This window comes from Ailuropoda melanoleuca, chromosome X (assembly GCF_002007445.2).
Source record: "Ailuropoda melanoleuca isolate Jingjing chromosome X, ASM200744v2, whole genome shotgun sequence".
Taxonomy (NCBI): domain Eukaryota; kingdom Metazoa; phylum Chordata; class Mammalia; order Carnivora; family Ursidae; genus Ailuropoda; species Ailuropoda melanoleuca.
Window position 1 is genome coordinate 44,736,638 of NC_048238.1, and position 23,202 is coordinate 44,759,839.

Below are 23,202 nucleotides of genomic sequence, written 5' to 3' on the forward strand. Positions count from 1 at the left end.
AAAGAAATTTCCAAGCCACAGAAGTCCACTACCAAATCCCTCTGTTGCTGGACATAGAAATCCTAACCTTCAAGATATTTGTGAAAGGCTGGGCAGGTCCACAAGAAGAGGGGGGACCAAATTAAGGGAGCAAATTCCAAAGAGGAGGTCTCTGTACACTTCGTTCCTGGTTATATCTTGCTAGGTGTGCACTCTTGTCATCTTGCTTTGGTTTATGTAAGAAGTGTCTGGGCAGGGGGAGAGGCATTCTAGGGGCCTCCCTCCCCCTACAAGTTGCGGGTTCTTTTAAACTGGGCCAGACTAGGATTAAACACTCTGAGACTGTTTCCAGTCTCTCATGATGCACTCATTGTAAGTGGGCAGTGAGCAAACAGCCTTCTGGTTGTCTGGGAAAAAAATCACCAAGGACCTACTGTGGGTTAAAGTGCATGGGGTTTTTCAAAAAGAGAGAGAAACCCTGCTAGAAGTCTAATCGGTTGAATTCCTGTAGAAATGGTACTTCTTGGGCAAGAATATCGCAAAGCCCAAAAGGAGATGTGTAAGGCTGGAAGCCTCAGTTCCTGAATGAAGACACAATGCTAATCTGTTGTAAGCCATGTTCCCATCCCTCATACCGAAGCTGCTGAGGAGGGAAACTGGAAATGCAAGGTTGTCTCAAGAGTATCTCCGGCAAGGAAGAACAGCTTTTTTTGTCCTGGACACATTCTGGCCTCCTCAGGGGCTGGGAGCCTTTCCAGAATGCCCCTAAAGGCCTGGGCCAGAGTCCTCTGAAGTCCTCCTTGCAAAGCAAATGAAAAGATCCAGTAGTCAAAATGTCAATGAACAAATAAAACAATCTAGGCATGTAAAATCAAATTGTCAATTTCCTCACACTTCCCTACCCCATCTTTCTATTGCTAGTCCTCTCTCCTTCAGGGATTCATGGCAATCAGTTCTAGCCTGAGGCCAGTTTGACCCAGGAGTTCCAGATGAGATTTCCTCCAAATTGGTTGCAAGCTCTGGTAATCACCTCCCATCCCCTTTCTCTCTCTGAACGAGGCTGTTCCTGCCGAAGGAAATGCCCGAATCTTCTCCATGCCATTCCAACCTCTCTGTGTTCACTCTATGGGATGTGAGGGCTCTGTTCAAGATTAAACTTGTGACAACCCAACTGTTTGTTGTTCTGAACAGGCAATCTCTGGAAAGTACTTTTTGTCTGCTTTAGAGAAGCCCATCTTCTCATAACTGATGGGCTGTGACTCAGTAAGGATTTTAAAGTATGGTCTTTTGAAACCCACCACTCCATAGCAGTGGAAGCATTTCTGGGAAATTCAGTAAATCCTCTGGGACATCACCATGTATGTATGTATGTGTGCATGCGTGCACACATACACACACACACATATATTTATATATATAAAATATGTATAGATAAATAGATCTGTCTCTTTATATAAAGGGTATGTGTATGCGTATAGATACACACATTCATATATACATCCACCCACACACCCATACACAAACACACACACACACCCACACCCCCCCCAACACACACATGCACGCACGTACGCACTGTTTTTTGAGTTCCCTTTCGTACTCAGTTTTAATACGTTGATTCCCACCCTTTCAGGGTGTGGGCAGCAGGGAGTGGGTGAACTGCGCCACATCTTCTATTTTACAAACAATGCATTAGTTCAGAGGCAGGAAAAATCTGCCCAGTACTTTTCCGACTCACTAGAATCCCCCAGTACAAAGGCCATTGGTAGTTTTTGTTTTTTTTTTAAAGTGTATAAAATAAAATAAAAAATAAAATAAAATAAAATAACCAATACTATTTCACTTCCCTGAAAACATTTACCTCTCTGATTGTCAGGCCAGAGTTAGAGGCGGTGGTACAGAATCCGGGGTTAGGTGAATGGGTAGAAAGAGTGAGAGGAAGGTACGGATTATATACCAAGGTCCCACTACTTCATAGAGGAAAAAGCAAGTTAGAAGGCCACAGACGGCAGTCCCTACCCCTACCATCCATGGGTTTTGTAAATGAGTAACGTGATGAAGACTCAGAAAACCAAAGCTGGAACTTTTCTATAGGGCCTTACAGGATGACACCAGATTTCTGACAAACACTGCCTTACTACACTCCCAGGGGAGGCAAAGAGAATATTGGCACTTCGTATTCAATTTGAGAATAGGAGCTAGTCTTGCTGCCATTCATCTCTGGCCAGAGCTTCCCTAGAAGCAGACCACTAAGTCTGGAGGTCCAGAGAAAGACAGGGAGTGGGACAAGATGAGTACAATAGGACATCCCAGTAAAATCCCGGGTAAATCTAGGGTAAGCATTTATGTCCTCCTCTAACTTGGGCCTACAATCAGAAAAGTATAGGTTTTCCTCTCTTCCTGATCTGCTGAAGCCATCTTCTGCTCGTTACCCCTCCTTCTGCTGGGTCATAGTTCCTAGCTTTTGCTCTCGTAAGTGGCTCTTCTCCCCATTCTTCGCAGGGAAGTAGCGGTTACCATTATTACACATGTTGCTGTCTCTGGATAAGGCACATTGTGATGGAGCTGGAAGATGATGATCACTCTTCTCTTCTTTGATCAATGTGCCATTGTTTCCATTTACCTGTGAGTGGGACCAACCCTGATGAGGCTCCAGGGATTTAGAAACGCCATCTGAAGTGCCCTGTCAAAGACGAAGAGAGTCAGTGGAAATGGTAATTACCCACACTGGCTGACGTTTCCCAAACATGTCCATAAGCTAGCCTCCAGAAGCTGCTTCAGTTCTTCAAAAACAGCAGAAAGCCCAAAGTTTGTTACCACATAGTAGTACACTCTGATAACTGTCCTAAGAACTTAGGGTGACAACAGACGGATTTGACTGAAACTCAACGGCCATGACAACCACCTAATAATGATGTAGTTATCATTTATAAAGCTTCACAATATATTCTTCTAATATTAGTAGGAACCCTAAATGGTAGATATGATGCCCCCTTTACAGATGAGGAAGCTGAGGCTCAGAAAGATTAAAGTAACTTGCTCAAGGACACTCAGATAGAAAGTAGTGGCGCCAGGATGCCATGCCAGGTGGGTCAGCCTCTAAAGTCTATTCTCTTTAACTGTGGCACAATACTGCCCACTGCTGACAACTGGACATGTAAATGAAAGGAAAGGAAAACAAACCAGAAGATCTCTGTGTACTATTCCACAGAATGTCTTATAACTAAAAACAGTCACCTGTTTTTCTGTTAATTCCAGGGACGTGACTGCTATTGAAACGCTAATGACACAAACTACATGACCTGGCAGTGCAGGGCTGTCTCTTCATGAATGTTATTAGGAAAATCGTAGCTTCCGATTGCTAAGTGGTTGGGTGTGCCAGGCATTCTGTTGTCCATTTTATGGATAAGACAAATGAGGCTCAAAAAAAGTAGAATGATTTGCCCAAGGTCACTGGCATGCCTAGACTTGCATCCACGTCTATTTGATGCCAAAGACCTCATTCTTTCCAGTAAGATATAATACATAATGGAAATTTTTTTTTAAAATTTTTTATAAAGAGTTATTTATTTGTTTATGTATTTAATTTCAATTCAATTCAATTCGATGTAACAGAAATCTTTTTTTTTTTTTTTTTTTTAAATATTTTATTTATTTATTCGACAGAGATAGAGACAGCCAGCGAGAGAGGGAGCACAAGCAGGGGGAGTGGGAGAGGAAGAAGCAGGCTCATAGCAGAAGAGCCTGACATGGGGCTCGATCCCATAACGCCGGGATCACGCCCTGAGCCGAAGGCAGACGCTTAACCGCTGTGCCACCCAGGCGCCCCCAGAAATCTAATACCTATTCAATTTGTGGTCAATTATCAATAAAACTTACTTTTTATTGAGTACTTCCCATGTTACAGGCTCTCTGATAAACAGTTTACACCTATCATCTCATTTAATACTTATAATAACTGTTAGGTAGATGCCAATTTCTCCATTTTACAGATGAGGAGACTAGGGCACAGAGAAGTTAAGTAACTTGTGTAAGGTCACAGAGCTAGCAAGTGGCAGAGCCAGATTCAAAGCTAGATCATCTGGCTCCAAAACATGTACAACAAGGGCACTACAATAAAGTGTCGCTCAAGAACCTGGAAAAAAGATGAAACCAGTAAAAATCCGCACAATGGATGGAATTAGCCACCTGAGGGAGTCAACAAAGAAATCAAAACATTACCAATAAGTGACTTAAGAACCTGAAAATACACAATACTCCAGTGGCCTAGGAATAATCTCAAGAGGACAGGACTATAGGGGCAGCTGGCTGACTCAGTCGGAACAACTTGATTTTGGGGTTTTGAGTCCGAGCCCCATGTTGGGTGCAGAGGTTACTAAAAACAAAACAAAACAAAACAAAAACAAACTTTAGAAAAATAAAGAACACAGGACTATAACGTAAGCAGATTTAATAAGCTGGAACAATGATCTCATACTCTGAAGAAAGGGAGAGTCATCTAGGCAAGCAGCAGCTCTGTCCAGAATCGATGCCCTAATTAAAAACAAAGTCAACATGAGAATGTCCTTGGCCAGGCTACCTCTGGAGTAGATAACAGCATCCCCAGTAATCTTAGCAAAGAGAAACTTAAGATCATCTACCATCCCTTCTTTTCCTTTAGTTTCTTCATCTGTAAAATATAGTAATAGTATCTATTTTTTAAATTCCTATAAGGATTCAATGAGAAACTCCATGTAAAGCATTTAGAACATATGCCTGGCACACTGTAAGAACTCAATAAATGCTAGCTAATATTATTGTTTTGATTCCAAGTCCCCAAGCAAACTTCCGATACCATAGTTTCCCCTGCAGCTTACACGTAGAGAAAGCAAGCTCTGGTAGAAATGGTTAAGAGCATATGCACTAGGGTCAGCCAGACCTAAGTCTGAATCTTATCTTTACCACTTACAGTTGTTATACTGCAGTGGAATCAGGATAGCACAGGGCTTTGGAATCAGCTCAGGCTGGAATGGCAACACAGATAATGAATAATTGTGGGCAAGATATTTCATTCTTCTGAGCCTCAGTTTCCTCTTGTTTAAAACGGAGAATAATAAATACCTCACAAGAGTGACCAGAAAAGAGTAAGTGCACAATATATCATAATAATTACCAAGGAAAGTGCTTGATTGAGATAAAGTACTATGAATTCGTACCTTTCACTACATCTTTCACAGATCTTCCAGTATCTTTCACTCCCTCTCTTTTCCCCAATGTCACTCTTTCAGCCATATCCACATAGCTATTTCTGTAATCTTAGTTAATGTGAGTCAACCCCTGAGAGAGAGATCTACTTTTATTGTACCAAAAAAAAAAAAAAATCAGGGTTTTCAGACCATATACCTAATGATCAAACCCTGAATCACAGTGAGTTAATCAAGGCTGTATTACCTTATGGGAGCCTATGTGAGTGACCAGTTTTCCTCCTATGTATAATCCCTTGTATCTTACTGAATATCTTCTGGAAAAAGTTGAAAAGCTTTGGAAAAATCCCAAAGTCCTCGCTCTCTGACTTGGGTGGAGGACTTATCATTCTAGTTCCATTTTTAGCTCTAAATAACATTAAAGCAAATATGTATCTTTGAGAAAACATTAGACAATGGGGATTAACTGGAGGCAATGAGGGCTTGCTGTATACAGGAGAGCTAATCTGGGACTGAGAAAGTATGCCAAAGTTGCTTTGCAGTATGGTCTCATCAGTGACCCTTGGGAGGATTAGAAACTGCATGTAAAATGTCTAGTAGAGTGCTTGGTAGAAAGGAGGCACTCCAGAAATGGTAGGTGCTTGGGCACCTGGGTGGCTCAGTTGGTTAACCATCCGACTCTTGATTTCAGCTCAGGTCACGATCTCAGGGTCATGAGATCAAGCCCTGCGATGGGCTCCACACTGGGCATGGAGACTGCTTAAGATTCTCTCTCTCCCTCTCCTCTCTCTTGGCCCCTCCCCCACCTCTGCTCATGTGCACTCTCTAAATAAACGAAAAAAGGAAGGAAGGAAGGAAGGAAGGAAGGAAGGAAGGAAGGAAGGAAGGAAGGAAGGAAGGAATGGTAGCTGCTGTACTATGAGGAATCCAGCAGGCTGAGTCCAGTACAACATTCTGGTTCACTACAAGATTAGGTTCTTCATATCTGGGGAGAGGGGCATGTCTAATGAAGACCAGTGGAAACTATGATATATTTCAAGGCGTATATTAGAGGAAAGTTTAAGACCATTTTGAGCCAACAAGAATAAACAAAATGGCAACACCTCCTTCCCTCTCATATTCAGCAAAGGCCAAAGTCCAATTTTCTGAGCATGTCTGGTAGTCCCTCAGAAAGCCTGAGCAGCTGGCAATCCCACTGTTAACTTCACTCTGGCCCCTTTATGGCTGCATGTAGCACATACTATGCTAGGTATGGGTGTTCAGGACACAGTACCTGATTTCTATCCTGTGGTCTCACTCGGGGAAAAGGATGACACTCTGCAGCACTGTGGGAACAGCCTGGGCAGGCTAACCCTCACTAGACAGCTAGAGAGCAAGAGAATGAAATCAAATGCTGGGAGAAGCTAGGAAAACACAGTTTCCCATGCCTGATCTGATCTTTCGCAAGTTAGCCGAAAAGACAAGCGGTATCAAACAGAAGCTAGATAATCTCAAAACAGTGCTTACTTGTTTGGTTCCTTTTTTATGTCCTTTGGATCCTCTACCAGTCTGTTCTTTTCCATGCCTGTAGAAAGGGAGGGAAAAAGTGATCCTGAGGAACATACAGAGTCCACACCCACATTTTCATTTAGTTAACTACTCACCTCCTCTAGGAAGTTTGACCCTCTCAAGTTAGATGCCCCTCCTGTGTGTTACCACTCACTGTAAGCCTTTCTCTCTCTCATTTCTATATTATACTAAATTGTTCTGTGCCCCATGTCCTCCACCAGGGCAAAAACTTTTTCACTGGGGTAGGGAATTTAGTGTATGTTTGCTGAACTAAACTGAAAACTGTCTTTTAAAAATGGGAAATTAGTTAATGCCTCTTACTTTAATAGAAGTAATAGAAGTATTCAATAGTTGGGCATTTTCCCAATGGCACCTTGATTGACATAAGTTCATACCAACCTATTGGAATACATACCCTTTTCCTGGCCCACCGACAGAAACAACTTGCATGCCAAAAGAGCCTCGGCCCCTGGAGGACCTGCTGCCAGCCCACTGGCCCACAACCATCCCAGCAATCTCCAGTTTTCCTCCTTGGGGTGGGATTGGATGGAGACCTGGAAAGAGAGGAAGAAGGGCAGTAATGAATGCCAAGTGCAAGGCAGGCTAAGAGGTGGAACAAAAGATCCTACAGCACCCCCTATTCTGTTATTTCCATTTCTCCAAGATAAAGACTCTGTGATAACAACAAAGCTTCATGGTGGAAGCAAACGTAGGGACGGGGCTTGAAGATCTGTAGCACATCCACTTCGGCAAGCTGGGTGTGGATGACTCATTTTTCAGCCGCAGAGCCTGGCACATAGTAGGCATTCAATATTTGTTGAAAGAATGAAAGTCCTAAAATCTAGTTATTAGAAAATTATATGCCAGTACCACTTTTACTTTCCTTTCTTTTTTCTTTTTATTAAAGTTTAGTTGACACACAATGTTACATTAGTTTCAGGTGTACAACATAGGGATTAGACATCTACGGAGTTACGCTCTGCTCCCCACAAGCGCAGCTCCCATCTGTCAGCATACAACGCTATTACGATACCACAGACTCGATTCCCTATGCTGTGCCTTTCATCCCTGTGACTTTTTCATTCCATAACTGGAAGCCTGTGCTTTCCCCTCAATCTTCACCCATTTTTCCCACCCCCCAACCTCCCTCCCCTGTGGCAACCACCAGTTTGTTCTCTATTTATGGGTCTGATTCTGCTTTTTGTTTGTTTATTCATTTGGGCCAAAACGACTTTTCTTTTTAAGTTTTTATTTAAATCCTAGTTACTTAACAGAAAGTGGGCCCAAACCATTTTTGATTCAAATACGTACCACTACACAATGGAGGCTCAGCCAAGCAACCAAACTAAATGGAAAAGAATGAAACTAAACTGAAAGTAATTTATAATTAATAAGCAAAACCAGCAACAGTTGAAAACCAGAACCAATTTAAGACAAGATAACCTATCTCTTTAAAACAGGAAATTCCAACTCCGTATATATGTATGACCTCACCAGCACAGTAGAGCTTTGTAATTTGGCACAAAAGGAAGCCTTCATAGAATACAGAGTTCTAGTAAACCTTTAATTTTAGTTTATGGAAAAAACCTGAATGTTAATAACCCCTTCACTCACTTAGCAGGTTGGCAGTAAAGAGCGCTTCATTCATATGACAGTGGGAGTCCAAGGAAGTAGGGTACTGGCTAGTCCTGAGAAGGTTAGAAAGACTTGCACTTGGGGATCTCATCGTGGCCTTTCAGGAGGCAAGAGGCTCCTCATGAACCACCAGTAACTGGAGACCAGGCATCACTGGGAGTTGGAACAATGGCAAGGACCTCCTGAGAACTTAGCCTTAATTAAGGCTGTCTTCTGAGACACGGTAAAATCAACATGCAAAGAATGAGAGCAAAGATCTCTAAAGTCAGCTTCAAGGAATGGAATGAATGAAGGGCTGGCTCCCTGGTTTATAAGACTTGGTCGTTACCTGACTTAACGGAGCAGACATTCACACTGCTCATCTAAGTAGAGCCTTGAACTAAATGTGCATATTGAAATTTGTGAACCTAATTTTATTTATTTATTTATTTTTTTTTTTTAAAGATTTTTTATTTTTTTATTTGACAGAGATAGAGACAGCCAGCGAGAGAGGGAACACAAGCAGGGGGAGTGGGAGAGGAAGAAGCAGGCTCATAGCAGAGGAGCCTGATGTGGGGCTCGATCCCATAACGCCGGGATCACGCCCTGAGCCGAAGGCAGACGCTTAACCGCTGTGCCACCCAGGCGCCCCTGTGAACCTAATTTTAAGACAAACTCCAACTTCCAGCTTTTTTTTTAAATGCTGAGCAACAGACAACAAACATCTTCAACCATAGCAATGACACTCCCACCTGATCACAGAACCTTGATATTTCATGTCAAAATATCCCTATTAAAATATCCTATTTCACCAAGGTTGTTTCAATTATTAGGATCAGTATCTGAGCTACCTAAGCATGACTGTCTATTCATCATTAAGCCACAGCTCAGGTGTCACCATAATTTATACTTATATACGTCTGTGTGCATGTGTGTGTATTTGTTTTCCCCACTAAACTGCAATCCCCTGGCAGGCATGGACTTATTTCTCTCCATGCTTCCGGAAATGTGTCAGGCCTACTCCCAGCGTGAAAATGGGTATATCAGTGTCTGGTTGTCTGTGGACACTGGTCATCCACTCTTACCTCCCATTTGGTCTTTCTGGAAGCTCCTGTGTACATCTGCCTATGGGGAATGAGTGAGCTAACCGGCAACTATGATGATCCAGTTCACCTGAGATATAGTTCTCAAAAGTAATAAAGTAGCTCCTGGTTTCCTGGTTTCTACATCAGTTACTTTGTGAGTTTGGTTGGTGACAGTCAAATCCTTAGGGACCAATCACCTCAATGGAGCATGGTCTGGGAAGTCAGTGGACTTTCTTTCATAGGCTACACCCCTCCCTGTCAATAAACTCCTCTTCAAACGACCACAACATAGCACAGAAGGTAAATTAGATAATATATATACAAAACTGCTGATTCTGTATCTGGCAATAATTACTGGATGGGTTATTATGAAACAGACTGGGGATGACAAATACTTCATTCTTAGGTACTGACCTGCAAATCCCCGGCTCCGTCCTTGAGGGGGAGGTGGCATTGAGCCCATGGCTCGAGAATAAAGTGAAACAGGGTACAGAGAGGGCACCATGGGAGGCACAAAAGTAGGTGATGGAAGTAGAGCAGAAGGTGGTGGATGGTTCATGTTGACTCCTTCAAGGATACTCTGTCTCATCTTTTCCACTTTGGTTGCCAGGTCAGCCTTCAAAGGAAGAAGAGAATTAATAATAGCAACTGCCATTTAAAAAAATTTTTTAATTTACTTTAGAGAGAGATGGGGCAGGGGGAGACGGAGGGAGACGGTGAGAGTAACCCAAGCCAACTCCACAATGAGGGCAGAGCCCGACAAGGGGTTCAATCTCATGACCCTGAGATCAAGACCTGAACCCAAATCAAGAGCTGCACGCTTAACCAACTGCACCACCCAGGCACCCCAATAACTGCCATTTTTTAACTTCTATGTTTCAGGCACAGAATTGGGTACTCTAGGTACAGTTTCACAAATCCATTGCCATTAAAAGAACTGAGGCCTGGAGTTAAATGGCTCAAGGAGCCATACCCAGGAAAACCTGTCTGGCACTGTTTGCATGACACCAAACTATCATATTAGCTCTGATCGAGGGCTTCTGAGGCACGTTAAGTCAAGGAAGACAAACATCACCATAAATATTTACCGATGGTCTATCACATGACCAGAAATAGGCTAGGTTATTTTTTAAGGGGCAGATAACAGAATTAGATGAAAGAGAGAAGAATAAAACCTGACATACGCCAAGCTTTTTAATCTTCTCCCCCCCAACACCCAGGATCAGAGACCACAACCTCTGTCTAGGATAAGTCCATGCCTCTAGGCCAGAGGTCAGCAAACCAGTTCTGAAAAGGGCCAGATAGGATTTGTAGGCCATGTTGTCTCTGTCACAACTACACAACTCTGCTGTGGTAGGGGGAAAGCAGTTATAGATAATACATAAATGAATGAATGTGGCTGTGTTCCAATAAAACCTTATTGGAATAAAAATCCCAAGTTTTGAATTTTGAGGTAGTTTGCCGACTCTGTTCTAGTCCCTCAGCTCGTTCTCCCCAAATGGATAAAGGAGTAAGTAAGGGTGCCTTTCCTCATCTTTCCTAAGGTTTCACTGTAAAAAATCCCCTGCTTCTACTCTGTTATTTACTTTACCACCCTCTTTTTAGTTCCAAACATAGCTCCTTTACAAAAGATACCATCACTTGCAAAAGTAACTTACAGTTTTTTTTGTTAATAAGGGAAATGAAATTATAAGAATTTCAGGAAAGCATATAGTATGTCTGAGTATTCCATGGGAAAGAAATACTCAGAGTAAGAAAACAATATGAAAATTTGAAGTCCATAAAAAATACGTTCCAACATGATTTAATAGCATGTACATATCAGACTCTGGGCCTTTGGGCTGATCCTTGACCAAGTTAGGTTAATGGCAGACACATTCTCCCACTTCTCCTACCTCCCTCTCCAATGTCTCTGCTCCTTTCCACCCTCTGCCCATTCATCCCCATGGCAGATCAGAGATGGCCCCAGCAGCTGCCCAACTTGCTGGTACCTGGCCATCACAGAGCTCAACCAGGGATACTCGCTCTCGGCCTGCTTTAATTAACTTGCTCTGGAACAGCTTGCCATCGAAGTAAATCCAGGGGCAGCAGTGCTCCCACGGGACTGGCTGGCCACAGGCATCATTAGCAAACAGAGCTGTGTCGACCCCGCTCATGAAGAGGGCAGCAAGCTGGATCCCTCGGGCATCCAGTTTCTCTATCTGAAACCACCACAGAGGAAAAACTACTATTAAAAACTTACTGGAGACAGTTTGAAAGATACTCATTACCAAAAAAAAAAAAACAAAAACAAAAACAAACCCCAAACCCAACAACAACAAAAAAAACCCACACCGACATCAGCTTTTAAAACTTCAAAAGACACCACCTTGAGATACCTTTTTTTTTTTTTTTGGCCTGTCAAATTAGGAAAAAATTTAAAAATTAAAGACAAAAAAGAACACCCAAAGCTGATGAGGAATGTATGTGACACTTAAGCAATATGTCAGTAACCCTGAAAATGTTCACATTTGTTGACTCAGAAATTCTACTTTTAGGAATCTATTCTAAGGAAGTAGAGCTGTGAATAAAGTTCTATGCATAAAGATTCTAATGATAACATTACATATAATAGGGGAAAACTGGAAACCAAATGGCCAACATTATAATAATTAAATGATACACACTTGTAATAAATTTATTAAACTTTTTTAAGACATAGAAAATATGTGCTCTGTAAAGTTTAAAAACACAATATGTAATTACATACATAATACCTCAACTAAGAAAATTCATGGCAAAAGATAAAGAAAACATCAAAATGTCTATATTTGTTATCTCAAGTGAGCATGTTAGATGGCTTCAATGGGAAAAGGGGAAGTACTTGCAGGTCCCCTCCTACATGCGATCTGGCGTCAGTAACTGCTTCAGTGCCCAGTGATATTATGCTTACTGTAAAAAGGAACCAACACTGTTTTCCTTAGGCTGTTTTTGTCTTTCCCTTAGTTAACCTCACTCAAATTAAGATTCTGTAAGTCTTATTGGACCAGATCTTTCCCAAGTTCATCCTAGGGCCTCAAAAGACCATGGCTACTGAAGTCAGGAGAGGGGTGACCCGCACTAGTAGCTAGGCTAAGAGCTACTATCATTGGATACTATGTACTTAAAATATGTGAGATACTGTTCTAAGTGTTTTGCATGGATTATTTTATTTAATATCCTCATAACCCTACAAATAAGGAAACTGAAGCTCGAGAGGTTAAACAACCTGCCCCAAATCACACAGCTGGGAAGTAAGGAAGCCAAAATTCAAACCCAAGGCAGCCTGGCTTCAGAGCCTGCCCTCTAACCTCATATGTTCTAAAGCTTTCAGTTATATGGTAGATTCACTTTCTGCCTTATGTGCTTCTAGACTTCCTCTAATGCCCAATACACATTATTATAAAGGGAGGGTAGACATTTACTCAGAAACAAACAGAGGACACCAGGGAAAATCCTGGAAATCTTTTAAGAGTCAGAAATCTTTACCAAGGTTTGTGGCCACAACTTACTTGTACTGTATAATATCCATTTTTTTCTGTCCATTCTCACCCATCAGTATGGGAGCAGTGGTGCAGGCACTTCTTGGTTTTATTAACAAACATACATGTTTGGCTAAAGTGAATCAAACATTTACCTGCAGAACTTACTCTTCTTCCCAGCTCTGGGGGGGAGAGGGGGGAGGGCCAAAAGGAAAGCTATGAGCTCATAAAAGAAAGAATTTAATTGAGGGAAGATCAAATCACCTTGAGTTCTTGAAGTTGATCTGGTTCATAAAGCTGGGTAGATACTGCCTGGGCAAGGAAAGTGTCGAGCTCATGGCGATGCAGGATTCGGCCACCGGGCCACTGAACCATGTACCTAGAAAATAAAAGCATCGTTATTGAGCCACAAAAGCTCATTTATTCATTTCACAAACACTTACTAAGCTAAGAACCTATCATGGACCAGACTCCAGGCTAGGTTTTGGCAATTCCAACAGAATAAAGTAAAAGGGTCTCTGCCTTTGGTTGCTTACAATCTGGGTGGTAGAGGAGATAGGCACGTGCATCAACAATGATGGGAGGGTGTGGTAAGTACCAAGACAGAATGCCTGGGGTGCTACATGAACACAGAAGAGGGTGAGGCTGGAAAAGTGAAAGAGGGCATTTTGAAAAAAGTCAATAGGAGCTGGGTTTCAAATGGCCTGTAGAAATTAGTGAAACAAAAGGTGGGGAAAGGATGTTCTAGGTTGAGGGAACAGTATGCACGAAGGCACAGAGGTGTGGAGGTCAGTATGATATAGCAGGTTCTATAATGCTGGAGCTAAGCAGGTTTTCAGTGACAGAAGGCAGGATTAGAAAGTAGACCAGACTATGGAAACCAATATGGAGGTTCCTCAAAAAATTAAGAAGAGAACTACCATATGATCGAGCAATCCCAATTCTGGGAATATGGCCTGAGGAAATGAAAACACTAACTCAAAAAGATATCTGCAACCCCATGTTCATTGCAGCATTATTTACAATTGCCAAGACATAGAAACTACCTAAGTGAGCATTAATGGATGAGGGGATAAAGCAGTTGTGGTAATATATGCAAATACAACAGAATATTATTCAACCGTAAAAAATGAGGAAATCCTACCATTAGCAACAATATGGAGGAAACTTGAAGGCATTATGCTTAGTGAAATAAGTCAGACAGAGAAAGACAAATATTGTATGATTTCACTTCTATGTGGAATCTTAAAAAAACTGAACTCATAGAAAAAGAGATCAGAGTTGTGGTTACCAAAGGTGGGGGGGAGGTTGGGGGAAGGGGAGGTTGGGAGAAGGTGGTCAGAAGGTACAAACTTCCAGTTATAAGATAGATGAGTACTAGAGATAATGTACATGATGACTATAGCTAACACTGCTGTGTGGTAAACAGAAAAATTGTTAAGACAGTAGCTCTTAAGAGCTCTCATCACCAGGAGAAAATTTTTTCTTTTTCTTTGTATCTATATGAGATGATGGATTTAACTAAACCTAATGTGGTAGTCATTTCACAATATATGTAAATGAAACCATCATGCTGTACTCCTTAAACTTACACAGTGATGTGTATCAATTTCTTCCCAATAAAACTTAAAAGAAAAGAAAGGCCAGATCATGAAGTGTCTCAAAAACAGTATTAAGGAATTTGGACCTTGGTTCTGAAAATGTAAGACACTTAAGGATTATCAGCAGGACAGTGATATTGACTGGCTCATAGGGTAAGAGACAAGAGGCATGGATACCAGCTGGGAGGCAACTGTAGCAACCTATGGCCGAAGAGGTATGAACAAAGACACTGGTTCAGGGGATAGAGAGGACCGGGGGACCAAGACAAGAGCTATTGAGGAGATAAATCTATAGGATTTGGTCATGCATGTTATGGGAAGTGGGTAAGGAAAAAAGAAGAGTCTAAGATTCCTAGAATTCTGGCTTGGGCAGATGGCTAGATGATAGGGCCATTCCCCAAGATAGGAAATTCACTAATTAAAATAAGTAAGTACTCTTTTTAAAAATTATTATTATGTTCAGTTAGCCAACATATAGTACATTATTAGTTTTTGATGTAGTGCTCAATGATTCATTAGTTGTGTAACACCTAGAGCACATTGATGAGTATTTGACCTGAATTTCATGGTATGTTTTAATATTCTTGGCACCGAGAATGCAGAAAGAGGAAGAGAAAGATGAAAAAATACATCTATGCTTTTGTCCGTAGCTTCCTGAAGACCCACAAGACAATGATAATTCAGTTATTGGAGCTGTGTGAGACTTCAGAAAGCTGGCGTTTAAAGCAAGGGCTGGGGGCGCCTGGGTGGCACAGCAGTTAAGCATCTGCCTTCGGCTCAGGGCGTGATCCCGGCGTTATGGGATCGAGCCCCACATCAGGCTCCTATGCTATGAGCCTGCCTCTTCCTCTCCCACTCCCCCTGCTTGTGTTCCGTTTCTCACTGGCTGTCTCTATCTCTGTCGAATAAATAAATAAAATCTTTAAAAAAAAATAAAGCAAGGGCTGGAGTCCTCCGAGTGGCACATGGAATGAATTCCTGGGGACTCTGATCCTGTTACTACTAGCAGGAGGCAGTATAGTGCCCTGGAAAGAACCTGGGCTCTGCAGCCAGGCAGCCTGGCTTTTAATCTCTAACCCGCTGTTTCCTCACCCAGAATGATCAGTAGGGCACAGATAGCCCTACTACCATTACTCTTTCTTCAAGCCCGACCGTCATTTCTCTGAACTCCAGGGTGTTTCTGGGACTGCAGGACATGCCGACAGGCCCTGTTGCGTCTTTACAAACTAAGTTCTAAATGACTGGGCTTTCCAGGAGGTATCTTCCTGGGCCACACAGAAAGAACAATCTCCACCCTCTTCCCTGTCCAGACATTCTCCCCTTGGAAAATTTATTCATACCTTATAATTTATTTTACACTTTTTAAAAAATATTATATTCATTTATGAGAGAGAGAGAGAGAGAGAGAGAGAGAGAGCGCACAAGGTGAGGGAGGCACAGAGGGAAAGGGAGAAGCACACTTCCTGCTGAGCTGGGAGCCCAACGCAGGGCTTGATCCCGACCTGAGCCGAAGGCAGACTCTTAACCAACTAAGCCACCCAGGTGCCCCTATTTTACAATTTTTGCTGCTATATTATATACTGCACAATTCAGAGTTTATATCTTCTATCAATATAAAATATTCTCCTTTAGGGGCGCCTGGGTGGCACAGCGGTTAAGCGTCTGCCTTCAGCTCAGGGCGTGATCCCGGCGTTGTGGGATCGAGCCCCACATCAGGCTCCTCTGCTATGAGCCTGCTTCTTCCTCTCCCACTCCCCCTGCTTGTGTTCCCTCTCTCGCTGGCTGTCTCTATCTCTGTCAAATAAATAAATAAAATCTTTAAAAAAAAATATTCTCCTTTGTCCTCAAAGTTTTTTTTTTGCCACGGAGACTATTTTATTAATATTGTTTCTTTCTTTTGATTTATACTTCTTTGATTTAACTTTGCCAATTAATTTATTTTTAATCTTTCCATCTTATTTTATTGGCAAAATTTGAAGCAAAAATAGAAGAAAATGAACAGAAGTACAATTATAGTGGGAGACCTTAGAATACTACCATTAGCTGACTTGGAGTTAAGATGGCGGAGGAGTAGGGGACCCCTTTTTCAGCCGGTCCCGAGTCAAGTGGAATAGGTACCAGACCAGCCTGAACATCCACAGAATCAGCCGGAGATGCAGGAAGATATATATGGATATCTACGAAGGACCATCTCCAGCGCTAAGTACTGAGATACAAAGCGGGGAGCCGTGAAACCGCGCACAGATATCGGAAGATAAACGGAAGGGGGAGGGAGCCGCAGCGTTTGGGTACCAGGAAGCGGTAGCCACGTGCACGGGGGAGAGGGCGGACTTGCGGACTGGCACTCACGAGAGAGCAGACTGAGACCGTGAGCCAGGATACGTGAGCGACCAGACTGAGAGCCGGAGCTTCAGAGCGCGCGGGGGTGGCTGGTAGCTGGCGGTATTAGAAACACAAAGGACAGAGACGCAACGGCCCTGGAAGTGAGGGCTGGGACGCCGGGTGTGGGGCGCACATCCCGGGATGCTGCAGGGTTGAGCAGCACCAACAGACAGAGGTAAAGTGGACAGAACATCAATGGAGAACGGTCCATGATCCCTCTGTTCTGAGACAGAGGCTGAGATTCGGCCACTGCTGCTCTGACTCTCAGAAGAGGCACAGCAAACCGCCAGGCAAAGCCGCCAGAGAACAAAAGCCTGGAAATACCAGCTAACAATATGCCCATCCCCATCCCCCCTTGCAGGGGACACGGAGACTCTACCCAAACAGGGTTGCCTGAGTATCGGCGCGGCAGGCCCCTCCCCCAGAAGGCAGGCTGAAAAATCAAGAAGCCCACATCCCTAAGATCCTTATAAAACAAGAGCGCACGGCCTGGGTCCCGGTCAATAGTTTGGGCTCTGGACAACCCCGCAACCTCTCCTCATCAGAATGACGAGAAGGAGAAATCCCCCCCAGCAAAGAAAAGACAATGAGTCTGTGGCCTCTGCCACAGAACTAATGGATATGGATATAACCAAATTATCAGAAATGGAATTCAGAGTAACAATTGTCAAAACGATGTATAGACTTGAAAAAAGTATTAACAAAAATGTTACTGAGAATATAGAATCCCTAAGGGCAGAAATGAGAGCAAATCTGGCAGAAATTAAAAATTCTATGAGCCAAATGTAGTCAAAACTAGAGGCTCTGACAGCCAGGGTGAATGAGGCAGAAGAACGTATCAGCAAATTGGAGGATGGGATGGTAGAAGAGAAAGCTAAAACAGAATCTGGACTCAAAAAAATCCACGCTCAGGAATGTAGGTTATGGGTGATTAGTGACTCAATGAAATGTTCCAATGTCAGAATCATCGGCATCCCCGAGGGGGTGGAGAAAAACAGAGGTCTAGAAGAGATATTTGAACAAATTGTAGCTGAAAACTTCCCTAATCTAGCAAGGGAAACAAACATTCGTGTCCAAGAGGAAGAGAGGACCCCTCCCAAGCTCAACCATGACAAACCTACACCATGTCACGTCATAGTGTAATTCACAAATATTAGATCCAAGGATACAGTATTGAAAGTGGCCAGGGCAAAGAAATTTCTCATGTACCAAGACAAAGGTATCAGAATTACGTCAGACCTGTCTACACAGACCTGGAATGAGAGAAAGGCTTGGGGGGGCATTTTCAAAGCTCTTTCAGAGAAAAACATGGAGCCAAGGATCCTCTATCCAGCAAGGCTGTCATTCAGAATTGATGGAGAAATAAAGATCTTCCAGAATCGCCAGTCAATGACCAATTTCATAACCACGAAATCAGACCTACAGGAGATATTAAGGGGGGTTCTATAAACGTAAAAAGGCCCCAAGAGTGATACAGGATAGAAAGTCACAATCTATAGAAACAAAGACTTTACTGGCAACATGGCATCATTAAAATCATATCTCTCAATAATCAGTCTCAATGTAAATGGCCTAAATGCTCCCATAAAACGCCACAGGGTTGCAGATTGGATAAAAAGACAAGACCCATCCATTTGCTGTCTACAAGAGACTCATTTTGAACCTAAAGATACATGCAGACTGAAGGTAAAGGGATGGAATACCATCTTTCACGCAAATGGACCTCAAAAGAAAGCTGGGGTAGCAATTCTCGTATCAGACAGATTGGATTTTAAACTAAAGACTACAGTTAGAGACACAGAAGGGCACTAATCATTCTTAAAGGATGTATCCAGCAAGTGGATATGACAATTATAAATATCTATGCCCCCAAGAGGGGAGCAGCTAGATACACAAACCAACTCTTAACCAGAATCGAGAGACATATAGATAAAAATACGTTAATAGTAGGGGACCTCAACACTCCACTCTCAGCAATAGACAGATCACCTAAGCAGAAAATCAACAAAGAAACAAGAGCTTTGAATGACATACTGGACCACATGGATCTCACAGATATATACAGAACACTACACCCCAGAACAAAAGAATACTCATTCTTTTCGAATGTACATGGAACTTTCTCCAGAATAGACCATATACTGGGTCACAAAACAGGTCTCAACCTATACCAAAAGACTGAGATTATTCCCTGCATATTCTCAGACCACAATGCTTTGAAACTGGAACTCTATCACGAGGAAAAATTTGGAAGAAACTCAAACACTTGGAAACTAAGAACCATCCTGCTCAAGAATGATTGGGTACATCCCCAGATTCCGATGCAAAGTTTGATGCTTCATTATGGTGATTAACACAATATAATAAAATAAAATTTAAAAAAAAAAAAAAAAAAAAAAAAAAAAAAAAAAAAAAATGATTGGGTAAACCAGGAAATTAAAAATCAGTTTAAACAAATTTTGGGGACCAATGAAAATGAAAACACATTGGTCCAAAACCTATGGGACACTGCAAAGACGGTCGTAAGGGGAAAATACATAGCCATCCAAGCCTCACTGAAAAGAATAGAAAAATTTAAAATGCAATTTTTATATTCTCACCTCAAGAAGCTGGAGCTGGAACAGAAAAACAGGCCTAACCCAAGCACGAGAAGGCAGTTGATCAAGATTAGAGCAAAGATCAATGAATTAGAAACGAGGAGCACAGTGGAGCAGATCAACCGAACTAGAAGGTGGTTCTTTGAAAGAATAAATAGGATCGATAAGCCACTGGCCAGACTTATTCAAAAGAATAGAGAAAGGACCCGAATTAATAAAATTATGAATGAAAGGGGAGAAGTCACAACCAACACCAATGAAATAGGAGGGATCATTAGAAAATTTTATCAACAGCTTTATGCCAATAAATTAAACAACCTGGAAGAAATGGATGCTTTCCTGGAAACCTATACACTACCAAGACTGAAACAGGAAGAAATTGACTATTTAAACAGAGTGATTAATTATGAAGAGATTGAAGCAGTGATCAAAAACCTCCCCAAACACAAGACTCCAGGGCCTGATGGATTCCACGGGGAATTCTACCAAACATTCAAAGAAGAAATAATACCTATTCTCCTGAAGCTGTTTCAAAAAATAGAAACAGAAGGAAAACTACCAAACTCATTTTATGAGGCTAGTATTACCTTGATCCCCAAACCAGGGAAAGACCCCATCAAAAAGGAGAATTACAGACTGATATCCCTGATGAATATGGACGCTAAGCTTCTCAACAAGATCCTAGCTAATAGGATCCAACAGGACATTAAAAGGATTATCCATCATGACCAAGTGGGATTCATACCTGGGATGCAAGGGTGGTTCAACATTCGCAAATCGATCAGTGTGATACATCATATCAACAAGAAAAGAATCAAATACCATATGATCCTCTCAATTCATGCAGAAAAAGCATTTGACAAAATACAGCATCCTTTCCTGATTAAAACCCTTCAGAGTGTAGGAATAGAGGGTACATTCCTCAATCTCATAAAAACCATCTATGAAAAGCGTACAGCAAATATCATTCTCAATGGGGAAAAGCTGGAAGTCTTTCCCTTAAGATCAGGGAACACGACAAGGATGCCCACTCTCGCCACTATTATTCAACATAGTACTAGAAGTCCTTCCAACAGCAATCAGACAAGAAAAAGGGATAAAAGGTATTTAAATCGGCAAAGAAGAAGTCAAAATGTCTCTCTTCACAGGTGACATGATACTCTATATGGAAAACCCAAAAGACTCCACCCCCAAACTACTAGAACTTATTGAGCAATTCAGTAATGTGGCAGGATACAAAGTCAAGGCTCAGAAATCAGTTGCGGGGCGCCTGGGTGGCACAGTGGTTAAGCATCTGCCTTCGGCTCAGGGCGTGATCCCGGCGTTATGGGATCGAGCCCCGGGCGCCTGGGTGGCACAGTGGTTAAGCATCTGCCTTCGGCTCAGGGCGTGATCCCGGCGTTATGGGATCGAGCCCCACATCAGGCTCTTCTGCAATGAGCCTGCTTCTTCCTCTCCCACTCCCCCTGCTTGTGTTCCCTCTCTCGCTGGCTGTCTCTATCTCTGTCGAATAAATAAATAGGGAATGCATCCCATTTACAATAGCACCAAAAACCATATGTTACCTTGGAATTAACTTAACCAGAGACGTAAAGTATCTATATTCTAGAAACTACAAATCACTCTTGAAAGACATTGAAGACACAAAATGATGGAAAAATATACCATGCTCGTGGATTGGAAGAATTAACATAGTTAAAATGTCTATGCTACCCAGAGCAATCTACATTTTCAATGCCATCCCGATCAAAATACCAATGACATTTTTCAAAGAACTGGAACAAAGAGCCCTTACATTTACAGAAAAGGCCCCGAAATGCCAAGGAATTGTTGAAAAGGAAAAACAAAGCTGGGGACATCACGTTGCAAGATTTCAAGCTATAGTACAAAGCTGTGATCACAAAAACAGCATGGTACTGGCACAAAAACAGACACATAGACCAATGGAACAGAATAGAGAACCCAGAAATGGACCCTCAGCTCTTTGGGCAACTAATCTTTGATAAAGTAGGAAAAAACATCAGTGGAAAAATGACAGTCTCTTCAATAAATGGTGCTGGGAAAATTGGACAGCTGTATACAAAAGAATGAATCTTGACCACTCTCTGACACCATACACAAAGATAAACTCCAAACGGATGAAAGACCTGGATGTGAGACAGGAATCCATCAAAATCCTAGAGAAGAACATATGCAGCAAACTGACATTGGCCACAGCAACTTTTTTCATGACACATCTCCAAAGGCAAGAGAAACAAAAGCAAAAATGTGCGACTTCATCAAGATCAAAAGCTTTTGCACAGCCAAGGAAACATTAAAAAAAACTAAGAGGCAGCCCACGGAATGGGAGAAGATATTTGCAATGATGCTACAGATAAAAGACTGGTATCCAAGATCTACAAAGAACTTCTCAAACTCAATACACAAGAAACAGATAATCAAATCAAAAAATGGGCAGAAGATATGAACAGACACTTTTCAAATGAAGACATACAAATGGCTAACAGACACATGAAAAAATGCTCAAAATCATTAGCCATCAGGGAAATTCAAATCAAAACCACACTAAGATACCACCTTATGCTAGTTAGAATGGCAAACATTGAGAAGGCAGGAAACAACAAATGTTGGAGAGGATGTGGAGAGAGGGGATCCCTCCTACACTGTTGGTGGGAATGCAAGTTGGCACAGCCACTGTGGAAAACAATGTGGGGGTCCCTTAAAAAATTAAAAATTGAGCTACCCTATGATCCAGCCATTGCACTACTGGGAATTCACCCCAAAGATACAGACGTAGTGAAGAGAAGGTCCATATGCACCCCAATGTTCATGGCAGCATTGTGCACAATAGCTAAATTGTGGAAGGAGCCGAGATGCCCTTCAACAGATGACTAGATTAAGAAGATGCGGTCCATATATACAATGTAATATTACTCAGCCATCAGAAAGAACGATTACACAATATTTGCAGCAACATGGATGGGACTGGAGGAGATAATGCTAAGCGAAATACGTCAAGCAGGGAAAGACAATTATCATATGGTTTCACTCATTTATGGAACAGAAGAAATAAGAAGATCGGTAGGAGAAGGAAGGGAAGAATGAAGGGGGGTAAACAGAAGGGGGAATGACTCATGAGAGACTGTGGACTCTGGGAAACAAACTGAGGGCTTCAGAGGGGAGGGGGGTGGGGGATTGGCATAGGCCGGTGATGGGTATTAAGGAGGGCACGTATTGCATGGTGCGCTGGGTGTATACGCAAATAATCAATCGTGGAACACTGCATCAAAAACAGGCGATATACTGTATGGTGACTAATATAACAAAAATTATTAAAAAATTAAAAAATATTAAATTAAAAAAATAAATAAAAGAAGTCAAGTGTGGGAGACAGGCAGGGTCACGGAAAGACCAATACGATGAGAGGGATGTGACTTTACAAGTTGAACAGGTTGTTTTGGGTGCTTTTAGGAATGAGTGACTAAATTCACCTGGGAGAATCAGAGAAGGCCTCACAGAGGAGAACATATAATTTCCTAGGGATGTGATTTTCGATTGGTTTTGGTTTCTAATTGTTCATGTTAATTTGCAATTTCTCACATTTTTCTAATCCTAGTGTGATGCATGACAGAATCGATACTCAAAAAATGTTTGCTGAACAAATGAGTCTATGGCAGGATATTCAAAAGGAAATGCTAGCTCTGTCTTTTGGC

At 42.0% G+C, this 23,202-nt stretch overlaps 1 protein-coding gene across 5 annotated transcripts in view; it reads right to left on the bottom strand.

Annotated features, from left to right (window-relative positions):
- FAM120C (family with sequence similarity 120C) overlaps positions 1–23,202 on the bottom strand; it is a 146,408-nt gene that overhangs the window by 43,488 nt on the left and 79,718 nt on the right. For 2 of the 5 annotated variants that reach the window (XM_034649335.1, XM_034649336.1), the window contains exons 11-17: positions 13,174–13,288; positions 11,401–11,610; positions 9,824–10,025; positions 7,126–7,264; positions 6,669–6,726; positions 2,603–2,662; positions 615–778 (exon numbers count right to left, since the gene is read on the bottom strand). In XM_034649335.1, the coding sequence (XP_034505226.1) occupies positions 615–778; positions 2,603–2,662; positions 6,669–6,726; positions 7,126–7,264; positions 9,824–10,025; positions 11,401–11,610; positions 13,174–13,288 (948 nt within the window). Of the gene's footprint in view, positions 1–614; positions 779–2,598; positions 2,663–6,668; positions 6,727–7,125; positions 7,265–9,823; positions 10,026–11,400; positions 11,611–13,173; positions 13,289–23,202 lie in introns of those variants that run through there. The other 3 variants (XM_034649338.1, XM_034649337.1, XM_034649340.1) reach the window with 2 other exon arrangements.